Source organism: Acinonyx jubatus, chromosome B4, assembly GCF_027475565.1.
Source record: "Acinonyx jubatus isolate Ajub_Pintada_27869175 chromosome B4, VMU_Ajub_asm_v1.0, whole genome shotgun sequence".
Classification (NCBI taxonomy): domain Eukaryota; kingdom Metazoa; phylum Chordata; class Mammalia; order Carnivora; family Felidae; genus Acinonyx; species Acinonyx jubatus.
Window position 1 is genome coordinate 25,228,656 of NC_069387.1, and position 12,412 is coordinate 25,241,067.

At 41.9% G+C, this 12,412-nt stretch overlaps 1 protein-coding gene and 1 long non-coding RNA gene across 6 annotated transcripts in view; one reads left to right on the top strand and one right to left on the bottom strand.

The window, feature by feature from the left end:
* Nucleotides 1-11,935, bottom strand: part of ODAD2 (outer dynein arm docking complex subunit 2) — a 176,457-nt gene extending 164,522 nt beyond the window's left edge. For 2 of the 3 annotated variants that reach the window (XM_027073694.2, XM_027073693.2), the window contains exons 1-3: nucleotides 11,796-11,921; nucleotides 8,519-8,781; nucleotides 1,920-2,077 (exon numbers count right to left, since the gene is read on the bottom strand). In XM_027073694.2, coding sequence (XP_026929495.2) covers nucleotides 1,920-2,077; nucleotides 8,519-8,742 — 382 coding nt within the window. In that variant the 5' untranslated portion in view covers nucleotides 8,743-8,781; nucleotides 11,796-11,921. Of the gene's footprint in view, nucleotides 1-1,919; nucleotides 2,078-8,518; nucleotides 8,782-11,795 lie in introns of all 3 variants that reach the window. The other variant, XM_027073696.2, reaches the window with a different exon arrangement.
* LOC113603629 (uncharacterized) overlaps nucleotides 11,839-12,412 on the top strand; it is a 114,429-nt gene continuing 113,855 nt past the window's right edge. For all 3 annotated transcript variants that reach the window (XR_008299962.1, XR_008299964.1, XR_008299963.1), the window contains exon 1: nucleotides 11,839-12,154. This is a non-coding gene — a long non-coding RNA (uncharacterized LOC113603629). The remainder of the gene's footprint in view (nucleotides 12,155-12,412) is intronic.

Sequence of the window (12,412 nt, forward strand, 5' to 3'; positions counted from 1 at the left end):
TTTTGTTGACTGTGGGGCATTGTCCAGCATGGGCATTCAATTAATATACTCAGAATTGATTTGAAGATAGGGAAATACTGGTCTCCTTAGAAGAATCATCACTAGAACTCTGTGTCTATGTGTGTGTGTGTGTGTGTGTGTGCACACGTGCACTAGTGCATTCACAAATGCTTTCTTTCCAAGAGAGTGTGTTTCTCTCAGTCTACAGATCCACTGCCCGTCTTCTCCACCTGTTCAAACTGCTCATATTTTCAATGCCTTTTGATGTTAGAGTTGGAAAAACACTGGCCAGTACTTATGCACATACCAAAGTTACAGTGAAAACCTGAAACACCAATGCACGATCAAGGCTGACACAGGTGTGAAAGTCGAACTTAGAGATGCTGAAAACAGGATTTGGGAAAAGCCAAAGAACCATGTAGTTGCAAACAAGGAAGAAAGTGGCAAAGCCTTATCTGGAAAGGAGGAATTCAAGTAAGATGAAGTATGGATGCATTTGGACAGGGAGGGGAAAAGGCCTACGGAACTAGTTCAGAAAGCTCGACCTGATTGAAATGAAGAGAGCACAGGGATCACATGAACTCTGCAATAGGAAGGGGACTAGGACACCAGAAAATAGCAGAAAAGGCTTAGGACCTCTTAGAAAAGACCACATCAAGGGAGGGGCAGGGGAAGGAGATCTAGGAATTATCCACCGATTGAGCATCTCAACTTATCACCAGTATGGTGGTCATTTCATAAAGACTCATGAAAAAAAGGTACTAGATGAATTCTGCGGAAAGACACAAACCTGATTCCCAAATTGCTGTGCACCATGGAATTTGGACCCAAAACTAAGGGTTGTATCTAGAACTCCCACGGAAAGGACAAAATGCAGCAAAAGATTCATATGTAGCCAAACTAGATATATAGCAGCCAGTCTATGTATTATGTTCATATATTAAGTTGAATTTAATGCTATTAATGACCTTCCTGAATTCAGCTTTACTCTCAAGATTTTATTCCTCTTCAGCAGAGTAGTTTGATGTAGAGATAGCCTAATGAAGAGTAGGCAAGAGATAAAAAAGAGGCTGCTGCCCTGAGGTTCGTATCTTAAAGAAATTTTTTTTTTTAAAAAAAGATCATCTTCCTACCTCACAGCAGTAGACACAGCAAAGAACGACAAGAGGCAGAACCCAGGCACCTTATGCTTAGGACCTTCTAGTCACACGATTCCAAAGAAGCAAACCATGTATACAGCATCTTTATCTACTGTTAGATATTTGTCTACTCATGAGAAAAATCTGGAGTACAATTATGGCAGGCAATTGATCGCATTCTTTTAGCATGTTAGATGATTAGACAAGGATGAAAATCTTCATCCGTAATGGAGAGGAAAAATATTTCCCATCGAATGAATGTAACTATTCACACAAGGCCGTGCAGCTCACAATGGAGTAGGGCTGAGACCAATGGACAGTGACATTATTATGAGCCAATTCTGCTAAAAGAAGAGTCTACATTCATCTTAAGGGAAACAAATCATCATCCATCACAGTAGTACTGAGAGTAGAGTGTGGATTCCGGTGCTGGCCCTTCAAATCCGTCTTTTCTCCTGTGTGGACCTCAAAGGCTAGAGTCCTCTGGTCTTTACAGAAGCTAGGAAGCCTGTCTTTAAACCACACATGAAAATTAGAAGAAGGTTTCTAGTGGTAAATAAAGTATTAAGGCCTTTCATTTTAAAGTAGAAATTTGATATGAGCATTAACATTCAGCCAAGAAAAAATAATGACTTTTTTATGAAGTTGAACACAGGAATTTTTTTTACCTTTTAGGTTACAGAACTTTGTCCAGGAGACTGTAACAAATGATCCCCTCCCAACCACCACCGAGGTTATGTTTCTAAAAGTTCAAATCATAGACTGGAGTATAAATATCACCTTCAACACACGCCTGTGCTTCCTTCAGCTTTGTATCTTTGGCAATAAGTAAAAAACGTGACAGCTGCCCAAAGTTCCTGATTTTAATGTGAGGTACAGAGAGAAACAGCAAAGGCTGTCCATTTTCATCCACTTCTTCTGATTTGACTGTTGTTTCACTATAACACGAAAACAAAAAAGAAAACTTAAGGTTACCTGGATGCTAGTGAAGTTAAGTGGAAGACATTTTGATGAACTATTCCTATGTCTCATTATAAAACACAGAATATAAATGCTGTGTGTTAGAAGCTCATCTCCTTTCCTACTTTGTACACACTCAGACCCTTAAATTCTCAGCCTTATTAGCAACCATAGTGAGCAACACAATAGATCCAGGAAGAAAATGGTAAGCAATTTCTTGAATACCTTCATGAACTCATGGTTTTTGTTTTTGTTTTTCTAATAATGTGTCAGACATATTTAAAAAAAAAATCACTGGTTCTACAGGACCATTCATGTTTTGGGGATTTCTAATGTTATACTATTTATAAAATTTACACCACAGTAATTAGTGGTTAGACATTTTCTTGGCTACTCTGTGTTTCTGAACAAAAAACTATGAAAAAAAGACAAACTAGATCCCATCTGTGGATTGCTTTCCCACTCCAAACCCCCTAATTTGGTTTACTTTTGGATAATAAGCAGTTTTTCTAAATGGACTTTTCCTGATCAGAAATTACTGGGTCTCCTAGATTTGTGTTTCTGTCCATTTAAATTATTTTTTAGGTTGGCATTTAAAAAATATTAAGATATTTTTGTGGCAGTGATATTTCTGTAGATTTCTACCACTTACAACATTAACGAAACTGCTTAGGTTTTTATTATATACTGATATCCCTGGTAAAGCTGCTTTCATCTTAGGACCTGATCTAACATATTTTAAATTGGAATGCAGATAAACAGATGTGAAATGTTGCCAGTTCATTAGAAAAAGTAAACCTGAAAGACTCAGATTACCTGCCACTACAGCACTATTTCATTAGGAAATAAACAAGAGGACAGAAACTATGGGGAGCAGAACAGTGGCACCCCACAGATGTCTACATCCTAATCCTGAAACACATAAATGTGTTATCTTACATGGCAAAGGAGAACTTTGCAGATGGGTAAAGTTAAGGATCTTGAGATGGGAAGACTATTCTGGAATATGCAGGAGGGTCAAGTCAGAGAAGCCGATGTGACATGGAAATAGAGGTCAGAGCAACATAGAGCCAGGAGCCAAGAGGCAATGTGGGTGGATTCCAGAAGCTGGAAGAGGCAAGAATGGATCTTCCTTTAGCCCCCAGAAGGAATACAGGCCTGCCGACACCTTGATTTTAACCCTACAGACTCATTTTAGACTTTTCACCTCCAGAACTGTAAGAAATTAAATCTGTGTTGTGTTAGGCCATTAAGTGTGTGATAATTTGTTATAGCAGCAACAGGAGGCTAATACAGGAACTTTCATCAGTCTTGCCCACAGCTCTATGTGCAGGAACTTACGTAGTAACTGCACACAGAAGGTGCTTGAGGAGGAATAAATGAATGAAAGATTTCTAGACTGATCGGTGATAGGTGTTGTTTACAAAATGTGCGTTTTCTCTAACATAAAGCTTTTGGAATAGTGTCTTTAGGACTGGATTGATATTTCTTAAAGTTTTGTACGGGGCTGGGCACTCGTGCTAAGTGGATGATGAGAAGACTAAGTTATAAGCCAACTGAATGCCAACAATATCAAGCCACTGAACTCAAGAAGGTGAAACTGCTGGTGAGAAACCGGAAGTCAAGGGCACAGGACACATTTTTCCTTGCTCCCACCAGTTGAAACCTGTAACTCAACAGAGCGATAGGAAGTAAAATGTCAGCTATAGGGAGGATGTAGAAGAGCAGGTTTGTCTCTGGGTTCACAGTTTCTAACACCTGAAGAAAGAGCTCTTAGAAAGAAAAATAATGCACCCACCTCATGACATCAAGAAGAATGTGCTGTAGGGATGCTTGGGTGGCTCAGTTGGTTAAGTATCTGACTTCTGATTTCTGCTCAAGTCATGATCTCGGGGTTGGTGTGATTGAGACCCATGGTGGGTTCTGTGCTGGCAGTGCAGAGCCTGCTTGGGATTCTCATTCTCTCTCTCTCTCTCTCTCCTTTTCTCTCTGTCCCTCCCTCCTCTCATCTCTCAATATAAATAAACTTAAAAAAATAAAGAAGAATGTGCTGTAGGGGCACGTCGGTGGCTCAGCTGGTTAACCATGGCTCAGGTCATGATCTTGTGGTTCATGAGTTTAAGCCCTGCATTGGACTCTCGGCTGTCAGCACAGAGCCCACTTCAGCTCCTCTGTCCTTCTCTGGCTCTGCCCCTCCTCCACTTGCACTCTCCCTCTCTCTCAAAAATAAATTTAAAAACCATTTAAAAAAAAAAGACGAATGTGATATAAATGAAATCCACTGACCTGATCAAAAGACTTTTAAACTGGAATTGTAAAAGGGACGTAGAAATACAATAACTTATACTATAAAGCGAGAGAGCAGGAAAATATCTCATTTACTTCATCCCTAGTGCCTAGTTTAGTGTCTAGGACACAGTAATTACTCAATAAATGAGTCTAAATAGTAGCAAGGGAAATAAGACCATACTTGAGAAACTAGTTAGCAATTCTCAGGTAAGAGAAACAAAGAGCTCAATAATAAATGTTATGGCCATTGATCTTATTACCATGACTTAGAAATTTTACCAAAACATAATAATTATTGTCTCATAAAACAGTATTTTGACAGGAGATCATGTAATTGAGCCTTCATGACACTGATGACTAGAACAAAAAAGCAAAAGGATTAAACAATGCCCATTCCCAAGGAGTACTGGTAAATAAGCAATAAAAAAAGATGCTTGTGGAGATTCATAAAAGAGAAAAGTAAAGTAGGAACAAGGAAGGTACCAATTGTGAGAGAAGCGTACAGGACAGGGGGAAAAGGGCCAGTACTAGGAACCCGACTTCTCACCCACACACAACTCTTACCAGAAGAGAACTGTATCCCAAATCAGACACATCCTTGAGACAGCAGAGAGACATTCACAACTGAAATACCACAATATTAAAGCTGACATCATTCAAAGATCAGAGTTCTACCAAAGAAGGAGAGAAAAGAACAGGTAATAACATTGTCACTAAGTGGTTTTGAATGCTTATCGAATCTGGAAGTTTCCCAAGCTATATTCTAATGAGTCAAAGCACCTCAGCTCTGTGAACCACCAACAGATGGTGTTGATCATCGGAGGGTGTCATTTGTCCTTAGCTTCCAGTGGACTTGGGCTTCATGCTGAGGTATCTTAGAGAGATTATTAATCTCATCCTGCCTGATAAGAACAAAGCAATTGAGAATGGTAATACAAGGAGACTTCTGATTTCCATTAAAATGAAAGTGGAGCTCTTTTCTCCAAAACACTGAACACGGAAGGATGATGACAAATGTTATTACAGGATGAAGAGCCGTACGTTGGAAATGATTCTAAAGGAAAAGAATGAGTCATCTAACATGTGGAAAGTGCTGTGCCCATCTACTCAGTAATGATCTGCACAAAAGAAGGTGGTTGATGAAATGTGAAACCTGTGCAGTGTGTGACTAGCAGATCAGTTTCAGCGTCAGATGCCTGTCAGCCTAATTTAGAAGAAGGCTCAGCAAACTTTTTATTGACGGCTACAAAGAGTGAATTTGGAGATGGACAACATCAAATAAGAAATGAAGCCACAAGTATAAGTATATTCCCCAAATATCTGCAGAGATCAATGAAAGAGAATAGCTTACTTACTCCAACAGACTTTCCATGCAGATAAAAGTGATGTTTTGGAACAAGAGGCTGAGAAGATGTATATTCCCAAGAAGAGGAGTCTGTCTAAATAGTCTAAAATACTCAAGAATACTCCTGTTTGGCAGAAACCCATCCAGAGACTCCAAGCTCCAAGTCTTTATGATGACTTAGGTATTTATATCTACATGGACTTACAGACCTGAATCCCACCTGGAAGGAAAGCAGCTTCCCCCCTTTAAATAAGTGAATAAAAGGTGTCCTAAGGGCCAGCAGTTAAGCAAGAAGAGTGCATGTGAACCAAAGGGCAAAGAATGAGGCAGCTGGGGCTTGTTTTAACAATGCATTCTTCTAGCCATTGAAGGCATCTCTGGTTTACAGGACTTGTCTTTGTTGCTAGATATGGCATCACAAGTGGCTATGGGCTGCTGACAGTTCTTTGGTTTGAGGGATGGAGCAAGGGCTCACATCAAGACTTACATGTGAACGCATTTGGTATTTTCCGTTACTACCAAAATCTCAGCTGTGTTCTCCACCTTCTTCAGGATAATCAGTACCCACCTGGTTCTCATCAAGCCACGAAGGCATGGTTTCCCTCAGATACAACAAGGGCTACTATCAGACCCTTCTTCTTCCTTCCAACATCAAAGATATTATTAATATGGGTCAGAAACAAGACCAATGAGTAAAAAAACTGGCCCAAGGAAAAGCTGCCTCGTAAGTCTGACAGGAGAAAGACAGGACACATGTGGTATCAAGATGTCGAAACATCCTGCTTAAGAGGGAACACTGTACATAAAGACTGTATGGAGAGGTGTAACAATGGAAATAGCGCAAGAGAAACTGGACGAGGATAAAGACAAAGAAATAGTGATATGATTGAGATGTGTGTGCTTAGGTGCCCACCTAAGGAGGTCACAGACGTGGCCATGCATGTACTTGGAATACAGAGTAAGTACAGAGGCAAGATACAAGGATACTCTTGATACTCTTCTGACATCTGCTTTAAGTATCTTTGTATGGCAGCACCTGGCTGGCTCAGTTGGTTAAGTGTCTAACTTCGGCTCAGGTCACGATCTCATGGCTTGTGGATTTGAGCCCCACGTCAGGCTCTGTGCCGACAGCTCAGAGGGAATCTCCCTCTCTCTCTTCCCCTCCCCTGCTCACACTCTGTCTCTCTCAAAAATAAATAATAAATAAGTAAAAAATAAGTAAATAAATAAATCCATGTTTGTACTAAGTAGCCCACATGTTTTTCAACTGTATGGTTTTGCACATGAGTTCATCTTCAAAGGTTAGAAAAAACAGTGTGTGACACTATATTAAACTTAAGTGGGAGCAATAAATAATGACAAACGCTTTGAGAGGAAGTGACCTCTCACAGTTAGAAATCAAATACATTTGGGGCACCTGGGTGGCTCAGTTGGTTAAGCAGCTGACTTCAGCTCAGGTCATGATCTCATGGTTTGTGAGTTCAAGGCTGACATTGGGCTCTGTGCTGACAGCTAAGAGCCTGAAGCCTGTTTCCGATTCTGTGTCCCCCTCTCTCTACCCCTCCCCTACTCACGCTCCGTCTCTGTCTCTCAAAAACGAATAAATGCTAGAAAAGAATTTTAGAAATCAAACATAATTAAAAAAAAAAGACTTCAGGAAATTCAGGAGAAGGTAAAGCATAACAGCAGAACCAAAACACTCCAGAGACACAGTTCAAGAATGGTTTTCAGTTCCAAAAATGAAATTCTGAGTTTATGCTCACAAATAATCCTAAAGGGGAAAAATGAAAAAGGCATCTACAGGAAGCTTCGGCTGGTTAGTGACCTGTTTTTGATAAGGTCAGACTTTAAAAGTTCATGTGCAAACATGAAGGAGGATCAGAATGCCTGAAGTAGAAAATACACTGAAGCTGACCAAAACGACAAAAACTATTTACATATGTATATGTAAATTCATGTATAATTACAATATAATCACACTTATATAAATACATATACTTTTACTCATGTTCACAAGAGCTAAGTTGACAGCCCCCTGTTTGAGGTGGACGTAGAATTTTTTTGTTAGTCTCAGATTTGGAAGGTTCTCATTTGAAGACAATGCCACTTGTCAAAAAAAAAAAACCTCTCCCGTATACTGAACAAAATTTACCACTCTCACTCTGCTACCCCAGGGATTAATATATTTAAACACCAGTAGGGATCTTATTCATATCAGAGGTCACAAAACCAATGCCTGTCAGCACCTGTACGGTCATATGAATGAGCTGGAAAGCCCAGACATAAAGCAACAGCAAATGTTGGAGTGTGGTGACCTGGAGAATGCATCCTCTATCAAAATAAATTCAACTTCAAACTTAAAAAATTAGATGGGATGACTGGGTGGCTCAGCCAGTTGAGCATCCCACTCTTGATTTTGGCTCAGGTCATGATCTCACAGTTCATGAGATCAAGCCCCATGCTGGGCTCTACACTGACAGTGTGGCGCCTGCTTGGGATTCTCTCTCTCTGTCCCTCCTCCACTTGTGCACAAGTGCACACACACGCTCTCTCTCAAAATAAATAACTAAACATTAAAAAAATTAAAAAATAAAAATTAGATGACTGGTGTGTTGGCCAAACAAAATAGTCTCAGATTTCACCCGAGCGCCTTCTGCTTGCAATCCCTGGGTCAGCATATTTCTGAGATTCAGAGATGTTAAATTATTTGCCCCAAGCCTACAACCAATCGATAGAAATATGTACAATGAAGATATTAAATTCCAGAAGCAAGTCACTGGCTTACCCGACAATATAACCTGATTCAAATGCCGAGGGGTCCAAGTCTGTTTTCCATTCGAGTGGTTCCACAAAAACATATCTTGCCTCCTGGGGATATCTGTAGATAAAGCTCTCCACAAACATCATAATTTCTTTCAATATTGCTTCATTGAGAGGAGTAATTTCCAAGGTTCTGGTCCCGTATCCGGCAGTGGTCCACTGCGCCGACCTGGTCAGCGCCATGCCCATAGTATCAGTCAATGCTCAAACCTGAGCTTAGCACACGCACTGCCGAGTAAAAAGAGTTAGACACAGAGGACTGCGGCCACCTTGTCCCTGGAACATTTTCACTTTCAAGCAATCCAACTCACATTCTGCTTCTTAATCTTCAAGGCTGATTTTTAAATCATCAAATGATACTTTTAATGCAATAAAAACAGTTCATTTTCACTGAACCAACTCTATGTAAAACTGACTAGTGCTTGGATTTTCCCATACCTGTCTGCCCTGAGGTGAATAACTTTCTCATTTCCCTGGGCCTAAGATAGAAAGTTCAAGTAACTGGAAACAAGAAAACAGAAAAAGAAAAAACTCCAAGAGTAGAAGGAAGACCTAGCGGAGGTTGGCCTCAAGGCCTTTGGTTCTCAGGTCTGCCGGAGCTGGAGGCTAAGTGAGCAATGCTCTTCCGGGCTGGACTGCTCATCATTTGGAACCATGCCATTAAACTGAACTGTTATTCTTTTTTTTTTTTTAATGTTTTATTTTATTTTTTTGAGAGACAGAGTGCGAGCAGGAGAGGGGCAGAGAGAGAGGGAGACACAGAATCCAAAGCAGGCTCCAGGTTCTGAGTTGTCCGCACAGGGTCTAACACAGGGCTCAAATCCATGAACTGTGAGATCATGACCTGAGTTGAAGTCAGATGCTCAACCAACTAAGCCACCCAGGCGCCCTGTGACTTTCTTTTTAAAAGGTAACATTATGTGTAACATTAAATAAGAGCCAAGTTAGAAAGCAAGTTCTGACCCTAATTGTGAAGATTCAAGGCTTTTTTCCTGGATAATCCATACTTGTTTGCTTTCTCCTAAAAGTGATCATGAAAGCCTTCCTTCCAGAATACTAAAATGGTTATAAAGTTAAATATAAAATATAATTAGCTTTCCCCCCCATAATTACTACTAAACCTCAGAAGTGGTTTTAGTAAAAACCAAGAGTCTACAGAAATGACTTGGAGATTTGGGGTTTGTACTGTATTAAATCTTGAAATCCAGTAACAGGACATCCAGATCAGTGGCTCTCAGCGAAGCAGTGCTCATAATACAGAAGAATTATAAAAGACACTTCATTATTGAAATGAAAGGGACATCACTGGCATTTAGTGATGAGGACTGAGAACGTCCCATGTCCTGCAATATGCATGACAGTCCTCAGAAGGAAGAATTACGCTACAATCTCCAGGCATCGAGTAAGTGGAAAACTTCAGGTAAGTAATACCTGCGCTCAGAACCTACTTCCACTTTGCAAATAATCACACTATTTTATTTCACAGTTTTAATATACACTAAATCTGTCAGGATTGCAACTATCATATAAACCAAAGGAAGGCTGAACATACTTTGTTTTATATGGAATTTACTAATTTTATATGGAAGTGTACCAAAATGCTGGTACACCGTATACAGGCAACACCCTATACAGCACCTTGCCGGAAGACACTTTAACACGAGCTAAGAAATGCCAAAAGGGCTTCTTTTCATCATGATAAATTTTTATAGAAGAGTAAGTGTAACATATTTGAAATTTTCAAATTGTTTTTCTCAATCTGGTAAACCAGGAGCTGTGACAGTGAACAGGTTTCATTTGAGAAGGCTGGTTGGCAGAAGGTCTAAGAAAATCTCCAGGAAGGGGGACTAGGACAATCCAGGAGGCAAATAAAATATTATCAGAGGGGAAAAAGTGGAAGGAAATTCCGAACAAGACAAGACAGGTATAAAAAGGCAAAAAAAAAAAAAAAAAAAAAAAAGAGGTACTTTGCAGGCTTGGCTGAATACATTTTAAAAAGAAAACAGGGTAATGTTCTTCATCAGAAATGTAAGAAATTTCTGATGGCTTAATTTACCAAAAGAACCAAAGCTACAGCATTTATTCCACTAACCCAGAGGTGTTAAAAAATGGTCAGTGTAACTCAGGTAAAAATATAAAATGAACACTTTTTTTCCCTAAAACAAGCTACTCCCCAGTTTCTACCCATTGCCATCCAGGAGTTCTTTTGGCCTAAGAACCACGGTTACAACGAATACATGTCAATACATAGCACATGCCTTTGCATTAAGGTAAGTTTTTGGTTTTTTTTTTTTTACGTTTAACGGTTAAAAGGAAAAAACTTTTTGTGCATGTGTTTGCATAGATTGAGAATCACATATTCATCTTCTCTAATTTTACTCATTTTCTCTACTAATCAAATCGATATAATACAATTTGTTTTTCTTTTTTAAGGGTTAGTTGCAAGCTTCTTGTATCATTAATAAAATGAAACACGTCCGTGAATAATGTCTGTAATACTTGAGCAAAAGCAAACTGAATTCTCAATGAAGCTAAGGGAATTGTAAACGTCCGCTCTAGGATCTAGAAATGTGGCTGGTAAGGTCGATTGGGAGTCTGTAAACACACTGGCATTTCTAGAATGATGAAGCTTCAGAAAAATGAAAATTTCAGAGAACTGGTATGAACAGGGCCCTGAATCAAAAACTACGTTCAAACCCTGTGTGAAAACACGCGATGATGGCACCAATCAGACCTGTGACAAGCGTTAGGGTTGAAGGCTAAGAAGTTTCTAGGGATGACGGGGTAGTGGAGACAGGAAGGAAGGGGCAGGCAGCGAAGGCTGGATAGCGAGGAGGGAGCAGAGCTGAACGGGCGGAGGGGAAAGGCGAAGAGGGAAAGAAGCAGGGAGGCGGCGGGAGAAACAGAACGGATTACAGAGGCGATGTGGTCCCTGCAGGGAGGAGTGGGGGGCTCGGGGGCGAAGGAGCAGGAGGTGGCTGGGCAGGAGCAGGGTGTCCGCAGGGGGGGCAGGGGCTAAACGGGGGTGGGAGAGAGAAGGGGAGAGATGGATCTCAGTCCCGAGGGGAGGAAGGGCAGAGGCGAGAGAGACAGAAGCGGAGCCCGGAAAAGACCCCCATTTCTCGAACCACGCGGAAGGCGGCAAGGACCCCAGCGCGGAGCGAGCGCGAACTTCGGGACCCCGGCCGCAGGGGCGGCGGCGAGTCTCCGGCGGCCGCCCCGCGCCCACCAGCCGCACTCACCTGCAGCGCCCAGCTCCGCGCCCGCACTGCGTCCGGCGCCGCTCGCCGCGCACCCGCCCGTTGCTAGGACGCCAGTGAAACGCCCGGCGCCCGCGCAGAGCGTCGCCGCCCCGCGGAGGAAAGCTCTGAGCCCGCCCTCCGCGCCGCAGCTGCCTGCCGTGCGTTCGCGCCCGGAGCCCGCCCAGACCACAGCCGCGTGCTCCCGGCGGCCCCGCGCGCCCGCCGCCCCGCCGCCGGCCCTGGTGGCGCCCGGCTTCGCGGGGTTTCACTAACGCCTGCAGCCGCCGCGTCCCCTCCCTGGGAATAGTGTTATTCGACCTCCTTCTGCCAGGAGGACTCTCCCTGAATCACTCCACCAGGTGGGAAACGTTTACCTTAAAGAAGGCCACAGCAGTTAGGGGTTTGAGCAGCAAATCAATATGACCGGCAGCAAAGAGAAAATGTTCGTTAGAAACCCCGTTTTCGGGGTCTCCATAGGCTTCTGGACAGATGTTCTGTAATATTCCATAAGGTATTTATTCTATGCACCTTAAATCTCCGTGGAGTTCGCAAAATAGCGCAGAGCCTCTCGGGATATTTGAGGCCTGAGTGTGCTTCCCAAAAAGCAAATGTGGGGG